This window comes from Callorhinus ursinus, unplaced genomic scaffold (genome assembly GCF_003265705.2).
Source record: "Callorhinus ursinus isolate GAN/ISIS: 27379988/994484 unplaced genomic scaffold, GSC_fseal_2.0 scaffold1, whole genome shotgun sequence".
NCBI classification, from domain to species: domain Eukaryota; kingdom Metazoa; phylum Chordata; class Mammalia; order Carnivora; family Otariidae; genus Callorhinus; species Callorhinus ursinus.
In genome coordinates, this window is record NW_027397063.1 from 3653252 (window position 1) to 3673978 (window position 20727).

Below are 20727 nucleotides of genomic sequence, written 5' to 3' on the forward strand. Positions count from 1 at the left end.
CAACAGCATGGTGCCAAAATGATTTAAAAAAAGAAAAAAAAAAGGAAAAAAGTGGGGAGGGGAGGGAGGGGTCATGCTACAGAAGGAATGAAAATAAAACAAAACAAAACCAAAAAAACCAAAAACAACCCCACAAGACAAAGTCTTGCATTACAGAAGGTCTTCAAAGAGACTGTCGTGAATGCAGCAATGGTCTGGCTTTCCGCTCTGCAACCAAAGCTCAGCCAAATCGCAGCAATGCCGCGTGTGACTGTGAGAAACCAGAGGGGAGAGGCAGGGCTGCCGCCAGGAGCACTTACATTGCTGGCTTGGGTCCGTGTCCGCCGTCAGCTTCACGTAGTTGGAGGGGAAGAGCCCCACCTGGCCGTTGACTTCTCCTCTCCACCAGTCGGGGTCGTCCTTGTTGAGGACGTTGATGATCTGGCCCTTGCTGAAGGCCAGTTCATCGTCGTTCTGGGCGCTGTAGTCGTACACGCCGATCACTTGGCACACTGCGGGAGACAGGGCCGGGTGAGGGCCGCGGGGCGCGCACAAGGGGTTGGTGTGGGCTCCTGGCTCCCCCCTCCCGCGCAGGACCGCCGCTGTCTGCAGACAGTACACGGTTAAGCGGTTCGCCCCTCGGGGGCTTTGCAAAATGCGAGGGCATAAAAACCAAGGCGACAGCAGAATTTCACACTAAGTCTGTAGCTGGTGTGATACCTTCCTCTTTCTCGTGTTTACGCGGCAGCAGAAAATCTCCGCTGATGACTGAATGCGCTCGGAACCGCTTCTGAGAGCGGAGGGACGGCCCCTGGAATGCTGACTGCACAGGATGGCAATTCGGCCACACTGCTCTGCCTCCTTCTTTCTCCCCTCCCCCCTTTTTTTAAAAAGTGGGAGGTAATTAACCAGCTGACCCGCCCCCCCCCAAAAAATCCAAATCTTACTGAAAAGCAAAACCAGTGTTTTCTTCTGCTACAATCTTTGTGGCTCATAATCTGGTCTCAAAGGAAGAAATCACCCCGCTCAAGAACGATTCTTCCTCTTCTCACTTTCCCTCAAACCTGTGGGAGGTTGAACTGCTTTTGTTTCCGGGCCTGAGCACACTTTCAGTAAGTCCGCACAATTAGGTTGGGCCTCTCATTAATCTTCCTCAACCAGGCTATCTACGGGTTTAGGTTCTGCAAGTTAATTGAATCACTTTGGCAAATTATTTCTGTGGGTTTCAACCAACCTGATGAAGGGGCTCCTGCCAGGCCTCCCCCAGGGAGGGGGGGGGGGTCCAGCTGGCCCCACCCCCTCCGCCCACGGCAAGGCACAGCACAGGCAGAGAGGCCCAGCTGGGGCTGGGAACAGTCCCATTTTGCCAATCCCTGCATTTCTTGCAAAGCCTGCCAAGTTTTCATCGTATTTCACTGGGCATGTATAGCACAGACACAAACGAAAATTCTGCATTTTCCAGAAACACCACCCAAGGACTGGTGGCTTGAAGACCTGAGGGCAGATTCCTGCTCCCCTAACCTCGCCCATCTCAAATATTACCAAAGCATCTAATTTGGTCTCCTCGGTCAGAAAATAGCCAACCGGCTCAGCCGTGGGGCCCTCTGTTCTTTTGAGTCCTTTAGGGGAGCGTGTGCAACATCCTGTCCATTAAGCGAAGCCCCCTCTGTTCACAGGAAATGTCAGGAGGCAGTTATTTTAGTCTTCAGCAAGCAGCACATTACAACCAACAGACCCCCGTGGCCTCCAGCTCCATCTCCTGACCTATTTAGACCCCGGCCATTTATTTTTAGTAGTCCCTTTTTTTGTCCCCTCTCCCCCTATCCCAAATCCCAATTTAAATAGCTGGAAGGAAATCAAGAGAAAAATCTGGCTTTAATGCCATAGCATTCATGACTCCTTTAAGGAAGAGAGTTCCAACAAGGGCTCTGTTGTACCCAGAACAGCAAAGCTGCTTAGATACTTGGTCCTTTTGAAAAACATATTCCATATCACATTAGTCGGGGAGCAGTCCCAGCAAGTAGAAGAAGTGTTTACAGCAGATGCGAGAACCACTCTGAGACACTCCATGAGGAAACCAAGCGGAGGGACTATGGTGACCCGCGGACCATTTTCCAAGGAGAGATCGTATGCTGCCTACCTGCCGGGAACGCCATCGGCTTCGGGGGCTCCGTTGGAGTGATTTTGCTTGTCCCGGGGCTTAAAAGTTTTACGTAATTAGCGGGGAACCAGCCTATCTGGCGCTTCTTCCCACGTGCCTAGTAAGACAGTAACGACATCAAAATGCTTAAAAGGGTCATGATCATTCAGGAGACAGCCTGCTTTGCAACAGACAGCACCTACAGGTTTACGTAAAACTGCAAACCATCTGGTATGAACAGCAGAATCTCTGAGTTCCTATATTTCACAATGAAAACACTGCAGCTAAAATTCAAACCGAGGTAGTCATTGGAATGAGTCTGCAGGGGCTGGAATGGGTGGATCCCCATTTGGTGGCACGTGGTATGTCCAGCAGAGAGCGCCCACTCAGGTGGCGCTGGCTCTCACATGTGACTTTCAGGGGATGCAGAGATGACAGTGAATGCCAACATTACGTATGGATGCGAGGATAACGGTGACAATGCTGATAATAAAATACTACTAATAATAGCAGGCAACACTTCTTGGGTGCTCTTGATGAGTCAGGCCCTGCACTGAGCATCCACATGCATTTACCTGCACACTTCCAGAGGGAGAATACTATGACTATTCCCATTTCCCAGATAAAGAAAGTGAGGCCCAGAAAAGTCCAGTGACAGCTTCCAGGTTACAAGCCAGTTAGTGGTAAGCCAAGGGTCACACTGGTGTCTGCGCTCTTATGGATAACACGAGATGCCATGCGTGCAGCATATACAGGACATGGGGGGGTCTAAACATGACCTTGTTTTCAAAGGGGGTGAGCTGAGACCTGCGATTCTATGAGGTGGAAGGGTCTAGCTGGGAATCATGGGAAGCACTATGAGCAGCCAACAATGCCAACGGCAGAAGTCAAATGGTTCATACATGCGCGCGCACGCGCACGCACACACACACACACACACACACACACACACACACACACACACAGAGGGTAGCTCCAGAAGCAAGACTCTGGTAAAAACAGTTGCCTTCAGGATGCCCAGGTGGCTCAGTGGTTAAGCATTTGCCTTCGGCTCAGGTCATGATCCCAGGGTCCTGGGATCGAGACCCGCGTCGGGCTCCCTGCTCAGCAGGAAGCCTGCTTCTCCCTCTCCCACTCCCCCTGCTTGTGTTCCTTCTCTCACTGTGTCTCTCTCTGTCAAATAAATAAATAAAATCTTTAAAAAAACAAACAAACAAACAGTTGCCTTCGAGGACAGGGGTGGGAGGGAGACCTTTTCATATCCCCCTTTGCTCACTTTTGAATTTTAAACCCTGGGACTGTATTATCCCCAAAATAAGAAAACAAGACCAAAAGAAAAGAAAACTTGCTCTACCTTAACTCTGCCCTCCCACCTGCCAAATCTCAGAGAAGGATCCATCTGGGTTACTTTTAGAACATGGATCAAGTTTCCCTTTCCTTGCGGTCTGATAGACTTCGTGCCCTTGGCTGAAGGACTAAAGCTTTTATTTTTACAGTGAATCTGTCAACAACTGCAGCCTCTCATTTGCAAGTCCCCACGTGTTCCTCTACCCAGTAGGCCGCCACATGGCTTGCAATGAGTCCACCATGCCCCCACGCCTGCACTTTCACAAGGGCAGAACACGGAGCTCACTGGCAATGTCTTTTCCGCTTGTGTGTCCACAATGAGAGAGCCCCTGGTTAGGGCACCAGAAGCCCTCCGGCGCCTGGCAATTCACCCACTTTCTTGGGGATTGCGAGAACTGTTCAAAACTCTCTTTTGAGGGGAGTCTGAGTAGCTCAGTCGTAAAGCATCTGCCTTTGGCTCAGGTCATGATCTCAGGGTCCTGGGATGGAGCCCCGCATTGGGCTCCCTGCTCAGTGGGAAGCCTGCTTCTCCCTCTCCCACTCCCCCTGCTTGTGTTCCCTCTCTCGCTGTCTCTCTCTCTGTCAAATAAATAAATAAAATCTTTTAAAATTTTGAGCAAAGTGCTAGGAGGATGAGGATAAAAAAATACGGTTACCACCTTCAAAAAGCTGATAACCTGCATGCAGACATAAGAAATATGGGTGAAAAGCTAGTAATATCAGCATCACTATTAAACACCATGAGTGGGGTGGGCATTGGGACCACCACAGCTCAGGGGAGGGGTGGGAGAGCACCAATCATTGAGGCTCCAGAGTCTGGGGGAGGGCCTGTCTTCAAGCGAGAGCAAATCACCAAATGAGATGAAGCTGGAGCGGAGATGTCACGGATGGCAGCTCAGACTAGCGAGCTCGCGGCTGGGAAGGGAAGGGGGTATCTGTGGGCGGCCTCAGGGGGTGCCAGCATAGTAGGACCAAGAGGAAGTGTGTCCCAGGTGCCCAGATGGGCAGATTCCTGAGCCCAGCAGGTGAATGTGGTCAGCCCTGCTGGACAGGTGTTATGGCTGCCCAAGACAAGTTGAATCTCCAACTACACTCTAGAATGTGCTGTCCATTCCGGCCAAGACACATTTCTCTAGGCTTTTATTTTTTAACTAACTGCCCCACATGCACAGAGAGGTACTTATTCTTCAGCTCACCACAACAGCGATCTTCCCCTCCTTGGCCAAGGTTTGCCTCGACAAAATGGCCAAATGAGGACACAGGGACGGACGGACACACACACACACACACACACACACACACACACACACCCCACGCGCGGGAACTAAGCATGTTGTGATGCACAGATGTGGCTTCCGTACCACACCTTATAATTAACGATGGCAAGCTCGGCTTCCATAATGTCATGACACGTGAGGAGGACCCTGCGGGTGCCCCTCACCATAACTTCTCACTCTCCCAACACTCACTCCCAGAATTCAGGAGTCAAGCAAATTTGGATTCATCTTTCAGGGACTACTTAAGCTCTCACAGTTCTGCTACCGGCTGCCCGAAGCTTAGAAAACAAACACATGGACTCAGATGACAGGGCATCTCTCGATATCCAAGTGCAGGACTAGGTGGTGCGGGGCTGTGTTGTACTTTGCAATGACATCATAGCCCTTTGGGGATTTTACACATTCAAATCTGGACAGAGAATTTTAAACAAACGGAAAGGACACTAACTTGCAGCTCTCCTTCCCACCAACCGCCTGGGTTCTTTTTTCGGATCAAAATCAGCTGACCAGGGGCCAGAGTCAGCTGCTCGGGACCAGTGGCAGTGTAGCAGGCAATAACCTGCGCGATTTCTGGAAAACAAGATCAAACATCGCGGCGCAGTGTTACGGTCAGGAGAAGATATTCTAGAAGATACAGCCACCTCCCGGGTTCACAGATTATCGGCACCCTGGGCTGGTTTTCTGCTCAGTGAATGAAGATGGCTCACTCAGTGGCCCCCGTTCCACGACCTACGATCCAGAGGCAGCATTCAAGGGCTGGGCTGAACTTCTGGTTCTGCTCTAGGACCTCCTCATCATCTCTCAGAACTTATTTACCAAACTTCCCTCCACGAACCCCATTCTCGCCCCCCAATTCCCACACCTTCTGTCCCAGCCCCTCCCACAATTGCTGCAAACGCCCTGCTGCCCACAGGGAGGGCCTCGCTCCTCCGCACCCCGCCCTCCACCCCGCAGTGCGAGCACCCAGCACACTCACAGGTGGGTACGTGAATAAAGGAACTCAAGTGGAGCTTCACCCCGCTGCCAAGGAAGTAGAAAGAGGAATTCTATTTTCCCCAGAAACTTTCGGGAGCGTGGCGCTAGCTGATTTAGATGTTGTGGCTTTAGACGCTCAGCCCCACCCACATGACCATTTTCTCTGTGGCTCACATTTTGAGGGGGATCCTTGAATATCAGGTGGGAATATGTCAATGCATGTTTACTTTTATTTCAAGTTGAGAAAAAGAATTGGGAGTTAAGAGAATTTTAGGCAAAAACAGTTCAGCACAGGGGGAAAAAAAAAACAACACACAAAATAGTTCTGTATTTTCCCTAAATGTTAAAAATCTCATGGGAAAAATTCCAGCAGTACCACAGACCAGGCTCTGAAAAGTACACTTCTACTGGCACAGGAGGTCGAGTACGAAAAAACAAAATCCCTCTCTGACTGAATTCTGGCATTTCTGCAGTGACTGCTTTCGGAACTTCTAGAAGCAATATGGAACAAACTGTTCTGGTCCTCCACACTCTCTCCCCATCCTAACAGATCTTGAAAGAAAGAAGAAATGAGAGAAAGCAAGCAAGCAAGAAAAGAGGTAAAAAGGCCCCCCTGTCCTCTGACGTTACTTCCTCCTGCTCAAGAAAGCACATTAGCAACCCCCTCTGACCCTGTTCTGCCATCAGCCGCCGGCCGCTGGCCGGCGCGCCAGGCTGTCAGGGGGCAGGCCCGGCCCTGCCAGATGCTTTGGGGTGACCAGGGCAAGCAAGAAAGAGGCCAGCTTACATATACCTCGGCCCCATGGAGAGTCCTCACTGGGAAATCTGTGCTGGGGGTAAGAATTCTCCCCTCACACGCCAAGGACTAGCTCCTTGAGCTAGCTCTCCAAGAGTTTTTGGTCTGGAGAGAGTCCAAATGAGTGTCCTATTTGGCCTCAGATTTTCCTGCTCCTCAAAGGACCTGGCATGCACAGCCAGCAATCTGCCCCCAGCATTCTTTTCTGTCTTTTGTGTGCCTGAGGAGCTCCCTGGTTTCAGTACAAAGTTAAGCCCATCTGGACCCTTTGGAATGACAATTCAAAAATGTAAAACACTCACAGTTAAAACAGAGATGGGGACCCAGGTGTTCCAGCGTCTGGAGGCTGACTAAAATCCTACGACAACCCGAGAACCCACTTTTCCTTGTCAGGTAAGCCCATCTGGAGCTGAGCACCAGACCCAGAAACACCAGACCCCCCCTGGGAGCCTGCCGGGGATGCCCCCATCTACATCTCCTTCGGACACAATAGCAAAACACTCAAATGATCTAGAGGTGGAGGACGTGCCATACAAACCTTATTGTTTCACATCTGCTTCTTTCCCCTCGTGTTCATGGTACTATTTGTAGAACATGTGATTTTGTTTCCATTAACTACAGCACTGAATTCAGAGGGATGACTGTAATTTCATACCTTCAGTGTGTACATGAGGAAAACCACCCCACAGCTTCTAAATTAAGGGGACCTCTACTTTGCTCTTTGAACCCAGGCCACTATTTGTCCTGGGACTGAATTGTGCTGTCAGGAGAGGAAATGAGCCCCCGGACCTCGCACGAGGGTGTGGACGTGGCGGCTGCGCCCGTATCCTAGAGCTGCACGCGTTACAGCTTGCCACCACCTTGCCTGACTTCCTCGCAACCCACAGGAACGTTCTGTCTAGCGACGTCCCCTCTCCCCATGTGTGAAGAGACAGCTGGAGTGCATCACCATGTACACATTCCAAGAAAAGGATAAACTCCAACCCCTTTTAGGAAAGATTCTGTTGTCTTCCCTTCTAGACTTCTGGCCCTCCTGAACAAAGATTGGGAGCAACTATCAATTACATTCAAAACATTGAAAAATAAGCATCAGGGTTTGTAACTTACCAGGTTTTTTTCCTAAACTCCCTGTTTTCCCAGCAGTTCCAGAGCCCTTAAAACAGAGCAAAAGGTCTCATTTGCATACTGCAGAGTTTTGGTCATGCAACTTAAAACGCGATCAGTGATGACACAAGCCCGCTGAAGCCCCCGGCGCCCCCTGCTCATTCTGGGGAAACACAGCAGCACTGTATCTGCTGCCATCAGACGGGTATCAGGAAAACATGGGATAAAATAAGTACTTTCAACACACAGCTTTCACCCTCTTCTTTAGAGAAAAGTGAGCACAGGATGTGGTACCGTGGGATCCCAGAGTGGCTCGGGAGCTGTCTATGGGTAGCACAGGTGTATCCTGTCTTTGGGTCAACCCCAACAGGGGGTGCCGGGCGAGGAAGACTATTAGTCTAGGTCCTAAACACTGAGCTCCTGCTTATGTTCAAATGGTTATTAAATTATTTCACACATAAAAACTACAGAGACTCTGACATCCAGGAGCCCAACACCTAGATTTACTACGTAAAATATTAATATTTTGCTACACTTGCTTTAGAGCTTTCTTTCTTTCTTTCTTTTTGTAATAACGGAAACAGCATAGTGGCAATTCAAACACGCCTCCCCCCACCCCATTCACCTCTTCATCCACAGAGGAAGCCACTCTCCTGCGTACCCTTTCCACCCAAATCTTACACTGTTTAAACACTGAAATTCCTCTATCAGTGCTGGATGCACAATCCATAGAAGCAAACCATAGTTTTTTTTGTTTTTGGCAACTATTAATTGTTCCAAAAGTGCTCTAGGGTTGAATTCCTTTATGGATACTCATGGAATTTTAAACTAGCTGAACAAGCCAACAGGGACCTCGAGTCAGGACAGGGGCCAGACTGTAATCTGTCATTACTGAGTGCTTTATTCTGAACTGATTTTCATTCTTGAGTCCCTATCTGGCAGTAAATTAAGTATTCCAATCAAAACAAAACAGAAAAGTAAGTGTCACTTACTGAATAAAGTAAGTGACAGTTACTGTAAGAATTAAAACATGCCATTTATCTAACTTATCATAGTCCCTTCATTTTGGTTATTGAAACTTAATAAGCATTTCCCAGGGAAAGTTTTGAGTTACAATTTTTTACTCTGATTACAATTTCTGTATTAACAAAACATGTAATGGCAATCTCCCTTGCTATGTTTACAGGCTGCATATCAACATGAAGGAATACTAATGAAAGAAGACTCCGAACGACCAGTTAACTTTCCCAGTACGGACTTATAATACACTCCCTACAGTCCATAAAAGGAACAAGGCATTTTTGGCAACATCGAATGATAGAGTCCAAATAGCTTCAGTGTGTTCCCCGCTTTTTTTTAAGTAGGCTCTATGCCCAACCTGGGGCTTGAACTCAAGACCCCGAGATCGAGAGTCACATACTTTACCGACTGAGCCAGCCAGGCGCCCCGGTGTGCTCCCTCTTTAACACCACAGCCAGCACAGAAACTAAGACATAATCAGAGGGCCAGGTTCTGTCCTGGCACCCTCAGGAATGCAGCAGAAAAGCATGGGTATGGGTCACAGCCTTTCTCCTACAGAGAAGGGAAGCCAGGAAGGACAACCTCCCCCATGCCCACAGGGGCAATTCTGGTATCTGAGGCTGGGTCTAAGAAATTTTCCTTAGACACTGAACTCTGTATCCAAGGAGAAGGAAAGAGCTAACTTTTTAGTTTTTTTCATCATTGTGGAATAACATAGCTAAATGTCTGTCCAAAATCTCTAGCACTGTTGGTTCTTCTGTGGCTCGTATTTTAAGACCGTGGTTAAAAAGCACCTTATAACTCAGCTTACCTTTAAAAAATGTCAGGTTGTTTTTCAACTTACTGATTTCAGGTGTGTGTGTGTGTGTGTGTGTGTGTGTGTGTGTTTTATAGAAAACTGTTATTTATCAAAAATACAATGTAAGTAATGGCTTCGGTCTTTTACTTGATCCAAAAGGTAGTCGCTCTAAGAGTCTTCATGCCTAGTGGTAGAAATTGAGTTTAGTTTTAGTTTTCCCCCTGTGCTCCTGAAATATCATCTGTATGATTCTTACTGGATCCGAATGGATTCCTGGCAAGAAGCCCAGTTCTCCCCTCTCCAGGTCTGCAGAGGACAATTCGCCGGCTGTCCTACCCGAGAGAAGCACTTTTTCTACCAGGCTTCTGCCAAATCCTCTAAGGGCAAGCAGACTCATGCAAATCCCTCCCTGGGCGTCTCAGTAAGCTGCTCTCAAGACCACAGCAAGGGAAAACAAAACAAAACAAAACAAAACAAAAAAAAAACACCCCCAAACAGCTAAAATGACACTCTCTGAAAAAACAAAACCCAAGCAAAATAAAAACTGCTCCTGGGCACCGCAGGGAAGGCGAAGGACTGCAGCGTGGGGCCAGGCTCCAGGCTCCCAAAGCAGCTGCAGGTACCGGGGCCTATGGACCAGCTCAAGGTCCACCCTCGAACTGGCATGCCGATGACAGAGGAGCTTTGTCCCCCTGGCTTACACCTGAGAAAGCCGGTGTTAAAAAAAAAAAAAGAAAGAAAGAAAAAGAAAAAAAAGCCAATTCTTGTTGGTTTATTTATGTGCACTGGATCTGTTAAATGACTACACTGATTTACCCTGAAATTCTCCACTAACTTGAAATTGGCCACGATGGGACAGGCTCCCAATACTCTGGGGGTGGGCCCACCCCACCAACTCATTAAACTCGCACCATCTCAAGACCACTTGGAATGTAAGGATTTTTAGGGCCCCATGTAACAACAATGGGAGCCATTTCTGATTTATAAGGATAATAGCATTTAGAATAAATTCAGGCCCTGATCAATGGGCCTGAGATACTAAGGCCCAGCCCAAAGGGTTATCGATCTCTTAAATCTTATGTCTTCCTAATGTGTAGGCAAAAATATAAATTTTAGAAACTCTCTATGTTCTGGGGCCTGAGTCACCAAAATCCTTTGGTTTTACATGGGGGAAATACTACTGTGTGTCTTTCTTTGAGTATCCCAGATCAGTGACCCTGAATACCTAATCAAGCACGTTCACTCCCAATCCTAAAGTCAGTCACATGCAGGGACAGAGATGAATACTGAACATTAATCCAGTTGGCGCAGACCAGCCTCCACTCGGCCCCAGGGAGATCTTCTGCTTGTGGGAAGCCAAGGCTTACCCTGCAGCACCAAATGACAAGTTCAAACAATTACGGGTCACTCTGTTATTTGCTGTCAAGTTCCCGGAACTTAGCCAAACCCATCAAAGTGTTCCACCGTCAAATATTGTGACTCTGCAAAGAGAATCACCGCACAGAAAGGGAGAGGAAACAGTTAATGTGGGTTTACCTCTGAGTCCTTAAGCCTCACATAGTTAGAAGGGAAGACTCCGGACTTGTCGCCCACTGTTCCTGTCCACCAGTCACCATCTTTCTTGGTAACCAAAATCACATCCCCTTGCTGAAAGGTTAAATCGCCTTGCTCAGAACTCTCGTAAGTGTACATGGCAATAAATTCTGGTGGGGAGAAATATTGAGATACGGAGAGAGCTTGATTGTTTACAGAAATCCCAGACAGCTTTGCAAACGCAAGTTTATGAATAAGGAGGTTAGAATAAGATCCATTCAAGAGAAAGGCTTGTCACAGATAAAACAGAATTGCAGAACACCCTGGGCTCCAAATTCCCCAATTGCACATAAACATTCAGTAACTGCAGACAGGGGGGCAATTCCTGTGAAGACCCAGCCATGTGAACAAAAAAGGCCAACTGCATGTCTACCAACCCTGAGTGCCAGGAGTGAGCTATAATTTAATGTCATGATTTCCTTTTAAGTGAAAATGGCTTTTACATTTACTTTTAACTAACATTTACTGAGTAGTCGTGCTGAGCACTGATTTAGATGCATGGACACACAGGCTCTTGTAGCCACATAGATATCTGTATTTCCCTCTGAAGGGTACCAAGTCATAATTCTGAAAAAGTTTTAGATACAGTATAACCTTTATGTAAATTAATCAAGACACACTGTTCATCATTCAAGTGCCTGAGTGAAAACTGAAGCCCTTTTGTGCCATATACACAGATGGTTGGAAGCTGTTAAAACACAAAATAACAGATATATGCTATTTAGTTAAAAATGGGCATCTACTTGTCATTCAGGTGCACAAACAGGTAGTGTGGACTGATAACAAAAGTAATGTCTACTCAACCCCAGAAAATAAGCAAATCTTTCTGAACAAGTTGAAAAGAAATCTCAGTTTCTTACATTTTATTATTCACATCTTAAAGGGTAGGAACTAATGTTCCTTACGTCTTCTTGCATGTGAAGGGTGTGCATTCCAGAGGAAAATTTTCTTCTGAATTACAAAGAGTTGATTTTGCTAAGGCCCAGAAACCAAATCACACTCTCCGAAAGATCACTAGACACATGCAGGATAAAAGATTTACAGAAAGCTGAACCTAGGTTTCTTGCTTCCGCTTTTTCTCCATTTTATCCTAGGCCTTTGGGTATTTTTTAAAAAGTAATTTAAAAAAAAAAATCACCATTTACCTACCCAGAAAGTTCATTTTTATGATGGATGATGCCTGTTTCTGGCTAAAACTTCAGAGGGAACCCTTAAATTCAGAGCCTAACGTTAATTAATAGGCAGAAATTTAGTATGGAGGAATCCTTTTGGCTCTTTTAAGAGCCTCTGCAGGAGTTACTAATGAAAGCTAAAACAAACACAAAAAAACACAAAGCCCCCTAATGTGAGTGCTAATGTGGGCAGCTCTCCATCGTGGGAGAGCCCTCCACGGGTGGAGGGCTTCAGCAGCTTGGCCTGCAGGCTGGTGCCAGCAGTGACTAGCTGGGGAGTGCGGAGCCCACGGCAGACACAAGGTCACCCAAATGTGCAAGGGAGAACAGAAGCCTCTCTGTCTTGAGTCCTCTGGCGCAGCAAACGCACACCTCCACAGTTAAAACTGGAAAAATGATTTCCTGCACGTGGAAATTAAAGTCTGGTGGTCTTGCTAAGGACATTCTTTTTTTCATTAATATATTCCTTCTCCTGATTTCTCAGTGCTCTGACCCTTCCCTTTTGGTGTTGCTCTGTTAATTGCCCCTTAGCTCGTGTTCGGCCAGTTAAGATAGGATCCTTGGCAGATCAATACTTTTCCCAGTGATTCCTGCACTGAGAAGTCACTTTCTCAAAAAAGGATCCAAATTTTGAAGTTACTTTCAAAATGCTTACGAAATTTCAGAAGCATGAACTCTGGCTGAACCTACGGCTGCACTATAAGATACCAAGGAGACTGGAAAAGACTGTGGCTTCGCTTGCCCCGTGGTGCACACTGGCATCTGGGAGGCTGCTGCAGGGCTCAGTGGGGACTGCCTCTGGAGACATTTACCACAGGGCACTGGCCATTCCCAAGCCGGCATTCTAAGAGCTACCCAAACCGACAAATCTACTTAATCTGGCGTATGGTTTACTTTAAATGTGACTGTCTTTAATGCAGTATGAATAAGGGGCTCATTAATATATGCAGACGGCTTTTCTCTGCACATCAACTGCCAAGTTCTCCCACACCACTCCAGAAGGCCAGCGATCTCTCTCTTAGTGTTTCCTAATATTCCTAAATCATCTGACAATGGATGTAATAAATGTCAGCGGGGATTAGAATCTGTTACCCAACTTTAAACATGTGTGTGGTTCACCTGTGACCTCTATAGTGAGGCCTCAAGGGATGAGGCCTCTGCACATGTTTCAAAACAAATCAGCATTCATCATTCATCGGCACTGCTCCTAGATGAGAATGCTCACTGCACTGAGTGGCTCTCCATCAACAATCCAGGAAACAGGGCAAAAAGGCAAGAACACTAGCAGACGCTCACTGACTTCTCCTAACTGCTTGACACAGATGATCTCATAATCCTTTGTAATAACTTCCTACCTGAAGGGGTGGTCAGTATGCCCACTTTACAGATGAGGAAGTGAAGGCATGATCAAGAGTACATGGCTACTAGGCGAGAGCCAGGGTATAAACTTCAGCCCTCCGAGGAGACTTCATTGGGGAGAATACACTGAATTTGGGCAGAATCGTAAAATTTGCTTTAAACAAAATTGACCATACATGCTATTTAAAAGAGCTTTTTTGTGCCTTGTTCTGCTAACAGTGGATAAACACTCATTCAGATGACTGATAAGAGTGTATAAACAGAACTCTGCTCATGATCGTTTTGGTGGGAACAGCAAAACGGGATCCAATAAAATGCTAGATTTGTTTGGCAGTGATGAGGTTTATAGCTGTATCTATAAACTACAAAAATTTTGCTTCTCGAATTCCTTTTGTTAAAGTTAACTGTGTTACCGTGAGTCTGAACTCAAACAACTGGTTTCATAATTCTGTCTTTCACCAGGCACGCTTTCTGAGGAATGCAACAATCCCATGATGGCGAACAAACTAAATCAAACACATTATCTTCATAGAATTTATTTGAGGAACCCACAAAAAATCAGTATACAGCTGGGAAGACCTCTGTTAGCTCAGAGCACTAATCAGACTTCTGGTGGAAAGCCCGTCAGCTTCAGGTAGCACTCTTCAATTAGATGAGAACGGCTACACTGAATGTAGGGAAGACGGGAGATTTTTACCACGAGAGCCCAGGTTATGTGGGTTTCGTTCATTTTAAACCCCATGCCGTGTACTGGCATGGGCAATCCTCAGAATTATGTCATGAGGTAAAGACCGGGAAATAAAAGCAATTAATTATTTGTGTCATAAACACTCAAAATGACATCTTTAGGCCTAAGTCATCTGGTGTGGTTATTTCCCAGTCACCGAAAAACTGAGCTTCTGTTTCCTTTGAGGTGGCAGATTGCTGGGGCAGCTTTACTTGACCGTGTCGTTACAGTTTTAAAACAACACACTGATGTACAGGTCAGTGGGGAACGGGCTCTATTCGGGGAAGCAGCGACCATAATTCGGCCACAGAGGTGCTCACAAAACAGGATCCCTAGAGATGCCGATGGGCCTCTTTCAAAGGTCAAAGGGCTCATGACCAAGTATCATGACAAGATTCAGTGTTTATGACCAATATCATCGGATACTGTTTTGAAAGTCTCCACGAAGTACTCTGCTTCTGTGAAGATCTAACCTTGCATTTTATCTCAAGAGTGGAACACACCGAGCGTCAATCAATGTAGCCTTTTTTAAAGTGAAATTCCATCTCATTTCAAACATTTACTGTTTCTGTGATGTGAGCCCCTTGACCCTCCCGAAGAGCATCATTTGTCTCAGGTTCTCTCACCTTCTCCTGAGACGGCCGGCTTGGCTGCTGGCGAAGCTACTCTCTTCAGACTAGCAGGACTTTCTGAAGAACCAGAATCCATGCTGGAAGAGGTGGGAAGATAAAGTATTTAAATTTTTATCTTCAAAGAAATGAATACAAATGACACTGATTTTCCTTTTTAAAGCTGCTTAATGTTTAAAACTCTGAACCATCTACAGCAGAAACAGGCACATCTGGCTAAGTGAAAACACGGAACGTGCAGCAGAGGCAGGATTCTGAGCTTGCATTCTTGTTTTTCAGTGTTTGCTATGCTGGGGGCACAGCCCACGTACTGGTCTATTTCCAAGCATGAAGGATAGATGCTCGTCCACGATTTTTTGCTATTTTTATCTCCTTGAAGCTCATAATTTGTTTCGAGCACCTTCATGATTGCAATAATTGAACTACAACCTTTATGTTAAAGGATCCATGCTCTAAGGTTCCTAACAAAAAAGAGAGAATTCGTTCTTTCCATTATTTCCCCAAAAGCTTTGGGCCTCTAAGTCTTTGTGTGTATCTGGCAAAAGTACTGGGCACTAGGCACGAAGAGAGGCGTACTCTCCAACAAAGCCACAAGAATGTTCCAGGTCTCAGAGTAGAATTCCCTTGTACAGAAGTCACTGAAAAACAAGATATGCAGCCTTTCACAAGTGAAGGGGGAAAAAATGACCACTTATTTGTCAGAGGCTGCCTTCTGCTGGCACGTCCCCTAACTTCTGCCGTTAGAGGATCTGGAAGACAAAATTATCCTGCAATCCCATCTGTGAATCTTAACCAATGCAAGCAATACTTTAATGCCTAACATTATTTTCATCTAACAGAAGCAGATAAACACAAAAATACCTTGTAGATTTCCGTATGGGCCCTGAAATGAGTTTCACGTAAGACTTGGGGAACCAACCCTTCTGACCCTGAACTTCTCCAAACCACCACATGTCTTGCTGTTCCAGGACGGTGATGACATCATTTTTGTTAAAATTTAAGTGGTTGTCTTTTTTGGCTCTCCAAGGATACAGGGCTTGGGCTTGTAGTCCCTCCACCTTCTCGCCCTTGTGCAGAAACACATAAAGGACCTCTCGTTACTCCGTGATCAGTCACCGACTCAGGACGCTCCTTCCCAGCAAGTGCGCGCGCGCACACACACACGCGCGCACACACACACACACACACGCGCGCGCGCGCGTGTGCCCAGCCACAAAGGACCCTGCTTTGGTGCAGCATGGGTGCTGGATGCGTCCCTGCGTCTTAGGAATCGCTTCTTTTCAAAAGGAGAGGCGCAAACCTGCCAGCCTAATCACAAGGCCATCGTCTGGCCATCTCAAACACCCCCTTTCAACAAGCCAGGAGGTCATATTTAATTTGTGGCACCTGGCTGTGCGCCCGTTCTATTTGGTTCCATTTTAACCCCCGAAAGGCCCAGGGCAGCCCTCCCCCATTTCCAAACAGATTCGGGCATTTGGTGGAAGATTGATAGGGGAGCAGAAATCTTACGGAACCTCAAGGGATAACGAACTGATATCTGAGTTTAGGTGGACACAGGAAAATATGCCCTGCGTTGGATTGCACTTGTTTTAGTTCCTTTTTAGGAACGTGGGGCGTAACTGCATTGTGATCCACTGCCAACATCTACATGCAAAGGCAACGAGGGGTTATTACAAAGAGGAATGAAATGCCACCTGCCTCCTCGAAATAATTTAGGTTAAAAGACTTTATTAACCATAAAAAGGGACAGTACGCTATTCTTAGCGAAGACTTCACAATTAATGGGGAAGAAAGAGATACACACAACGATCTAGACCACCTGGCAGAATGAAATCTACCACAAAGAGGCTCCAACTATTCACTGTGGGAAGAGAGAGGAAAGAGGACTGAATTCTGCCCACGGGCAACAGGGACAATTTCACGGAGGCTGCGGCACCGGAGCTGGGCCTTGAAGGGCGAGAAGGACTGGGCGAGTTAGGGCTTCGGAAGAAGGGCACTCCAGGCCGAGGGCACGGCACAGGCCAAGGCCTTGAGGTGGCGCACAGCAAAGGGTCCAGGAAGAGGAGCATAGTCCCGGGGTGCATGGAGCCTAGTTTCCTGGACAGGTGTAGTAGGAGATGACGCTGGAAAGGCAGGGTGAGCCATTTATTATCTTTTTAAAAACTGTAACGTAAAACCATTACAATATCTTAAGATAATACTAAAAAAATATGTCAACTTTCAAGCATATGTGAAAATGGACAGACACAAAAGATGATGCCCAAAGACAGCTCCTTCAGAACCAACGTGTACTTGCCTTTAGAGGACACTGTCCTATCGACATTCAATGGTGGGTATTTATGTCAAATAGCCCCAGCAGCCATGATGACAGCCTCTCCACCCCTGGTCTTCCTGGGTCCTCACCTTCTCAAACCTACCGCGTTGCGTCCCTCCTCCCTCCCATCTCAGCTGCACACCTCCTTCAAGTCTCACAGATTCTCTGCCTCCCATTTTCCTCCCTCGGGCTTGCGGGAGGCCCCCGTCCCCACAGTCTGCTGGCTTATGGCTCTTTTGTGCTGTCCAATCCTCCCAGGTGCTTCCACTCGTTCCTCTGCCAAGCCTGGGCCCCGGGGTCAGCCATTTTGACTGGGTGGGCCCTCACTGGCGTCTCATAAGCTCTTCCCCCGAGACGCCCTCCGTATGCCTGCCTTGTCAACCCTTCCCCACGGACACAAGCAAATAACCCAGCCTGGGGCCAGACACTGCCTGGACTCAGGGTTGGAGCCCCATGTGTGTCACTTACTAATTTCGTGACTTTGGACAACTGTTTCATCTCCCTAGGCCTCAGTTTCCACCTTATAAAACAGAAACACTTCCTCTAAAAGGTTAAGGAAGTTTAATGAATCTATCCCTAGTATTGCTGTGGTATTAACAATTACCGTAGTAGCAGCTTCTCTTTCTACTGCTCTTTCCAGTCCGGACTAGACGGCAGTATGGCTGCAGGGAGCTGAGATACAGTGCAGGGACGGCCCGTTAGGGATTCAGGTTAAATCCCGCCCAGAAATCCTTCACTCTGCTCGGCTGATTCCGTGCACTCCGCAGCCCTTAGGATTCCCTCCCGAGAAGGTGGCCACACGGCGCCACCTGAATCCCTTTTTCTCCTTTATCTTTCTCCAGTCTCTCTTCACCCTCCCTCTCCTAGAAGAAGAAAGCTGTCTTCTTTCTGCACCCTGCATGTGCTTCCCACCCCCCACCATGACGTTCTCGGTGCCTGACTTGCGGTCCCTTCCTCCCTGGTGCCCTCCCTCCGCTCTGCTCCCGTGATTCCGGGGCCACAAACCTCTCCACTCGCTCACCCTCTTGCCTCCCCCACTCTTCGCCGTCGGTTTATCCTACTCTGTCCCAGGTCCCAGGTCGCTCTTCCAGCCACACTACTCTCTTGGCCTGATCACCACCCCCTTTCTGCAAACAGCCAAGCCGGGACAGGAGCAAAGGGAAGGAACCCCTGTGGGCGGGAGCTCCTCCTCCTCTCCCGGGTTGCAGAACACACACACTCTCCCTATTTTCCATCTTCTTGCTCTGTTCTCTTTTTTGAAGAGCTCACACGGGGCCTCAGAGCTGATCCACGTTCCCACTGCCCGCTGGACGGGCCCACCTGGTGCCCCACGTTCACCTTAAACACATGTACAACCCAGCTCCTCCAACTAAAAATCACTTTCTCTTTGTGCCCCCATTTCTCTCTGAGGTCAAATCCTTCGCTCAATCCCCCACCGCTCTCCTTTCCTTTGGCTCCAATAGAAGTGTGACTCGGTCTTACCTAGCGGTCGCTCCTGCCCGATGTCCTCTGCTTGCACCTCCCCACGAACCTGCTCCAGGTCAGAAGCTGTCCCCCCACCCCCAAATGCCTGCCCAATGGGCACTTGCTCTGTTTGATCGTTTATAGACGTTCCTTTATCTTTATTGTATTAAGTCAATGACTGCTTTATTGTATGTAGTAATATTCAGAATTAACTACTTTATCCCGTTTCCCTGTAATCAGCCAATCTTTTCCGATATATACTCACTGGTCTCCCCAAATCAACTGGCCCAAGCTTTTCCCCAAACACTCTGATCTCCTACCTTAAAGCCTCTCCTCACAGTATTTGCTGGCTGTAAGGCCAGCCCACTCCACTTGCAAATAAAATCTACCGAGGGCAAGATGCTGTTCAAATGCCACTTCTTCAGGGAAGCTTTTCTGGTCAACCTGTGCAAGGGATTACCCTCCTCCGAACTCTCCAGGCTCCTGAACGCTATTGGGAAAACGTGACCTGAATCTACATGGCCACCTGACCCAGATACATACAAATAACACTGTCCAGAAGCACTTGCCAAATGTGCTGGTACTGGGTACAGAGGGCCGGGTCTTCACACTCCCCCTGACTGCCTTTACCTGGCCTAAGACAGGAGACGGAGAAGAGCCAGTGGTTGTGGCTGGAGTAAATGCTGATCTCTGCCTTAGCTGGCCAGCGCTTGGGACGGTGAGCGAGGGCTGGGCGGCCCACGCGTCCCAGTTGTCTGTTTCCGGCTTCTCACTCGTGCTGGTGGGCCACCTGGAAGGAAATGTATGCCACCGTGAGAAGCGAGTCCTTCCTATGCACCAGCTTTCACCCACGGCAGACGGAGACTTATGGGGCTTTCTTTTTTTTTTTTTTTTTTAATTTTATTTATTTATTTGACAGAGAGAGACACAGCGAGAGAGGGAACGCAAGCAGGGGGAGTGGGAGAGGGAGACGCAGGCTTCCCGCCCAGCAGGGAGCCCGATGTGGAGCTCGATCCCAGGACCCTGGGATCATGACCTGAGCCGAAGACAGACGCTTAACGACTAAGCCACCCAGGCGCCCCTTATGGGGCTTTCTTAAGTTCAAAAACAAGACGGGGAGGAAAGCGCTTCAGACTTGGTTTTGAGTCCGAGCTTCACACCCTAGCGACAAACCTCAGGCACATGACAGTAGTCTCTCTGAATGTTCATTTCCTCATTGATAAAATGGCAATAATATTCTGCCACTTTGTCATTTGTAAAAACAACAGTGAGGCCAGCAAAAAGGAAGTTAGGCAGCACCTATGAAAACATGCCGGCTTCGCAGCTGGCGCTCAACACCGTCTCTGTCCCATCGGTCCCACAGCGAGCACCAGGCCACATGCCCAGCCACCAGGGTAACAACAGGTGGTACCCTTACAGCAACCAGTCATGCTGGAGCTGGGACGATTTTAATTTTGTGATCTTTATAATGTTAAATAACTACATCTGTGCGAGTGCAAACCCAAATGTAATTTACTTTTTACGTCTTTATGAGACATAAACACAACTGAAAAGCAAAATAATTCCTTTGAGGGGTGCCTGGGTGGCTCAGTCGGTGAAGCGTCCAACTCTTGATTTCAGCTCAGGTCACAGCCATGTGATCAAGCCCCACTCTGGGCTCTGCGCTGGGCATGGAGCCTGCTTAAGATTCTGCTCCCTGTCTCTCTGCTCCTCCCTCTCTCTCTCTCTCTTAAAAAAAAAAATTCCTTTGTTAGACTGCACATCCTGATTCTGGGTTTGGAAAATAAGACACCCATAATTATAGCAGCAGAACTGAACACCACACGTATTGCAGAAGAGTCACAATGACTGAATCCACAGCAAAACAAAATCCTAGAACACATGGTATTTGTCTTCTATGTTAGCCTAAGCTTTAGTTTAAAAAAAGTCAGAACTTTTCAATCAAGATCAAGACAGAATGGGAGAGTTTCAACTTGGAATCATGCTAAAGGAAGGCTACTTTTTAGCAGAGGCTAGAGAGGGAGGACCTTTC

General features: G+C 47.6%; 1 protein-coding gene and 1 non-coding gene across 5 annotated transcripts in view; both read right to left on the minus strand.

Moving 5' to 3' along the window:
* The window catches only part of ITSN1 (intersectin 1), a 211444-nt gene that overhangs the window by 48389 nt on the left and 142328 nt on the right, over nucleotides 1–20727 (minus strand). For 3 of the 4 annotated variants that reach the window (XM_025871885.2, XM_025871877.2, XM_025871872.2), the window contains exons 21-28: nucleotides 19326–19485; nucleotides 15779–15984; nucleotides 14915–14997; nucleotides 10974–11140; nucleotides 7622–7667; nucleotides 5192–5313; nucleotides 2120–2237; nucleotides 300–491 (exon numbers count right to left, since the gene is read on the minus strand). In XM_025871885.2, the coding sequence (XP_025727670.1) occupies nucleotides 300–491; nucleotides 2120–2237; nucleotides 5192–5313; nucleotides 7622–7667; nucleotides 10974–11140; nucleotides 14915–14997; nucleotides 15779–15984; nucleotides 19326–19485 (1094 nt within the window). The remainder of the gene's footprint in view (nucleotides 1–299; nucleotides 492–2119; nucleotides 2238–5191; nucleotides 5314–7621; nucleotides 7668–10973; nucleotides 11141–14914; nucleotides 14998–15778; nucleotides 15985–19325; nucleotides 19486–20727) is intronic. The other variant, XM_073891016.1, reaches the window with a different exon arrangement.
* On the minus strand, nucleotides 8989–9061 carry TRNAE-CUC (transfer RNA glutamic acid (anticodon CUC)). The gene has a single exon. It is a non-coding gene; the product is annotated as a tRNA-Glu (tRNA).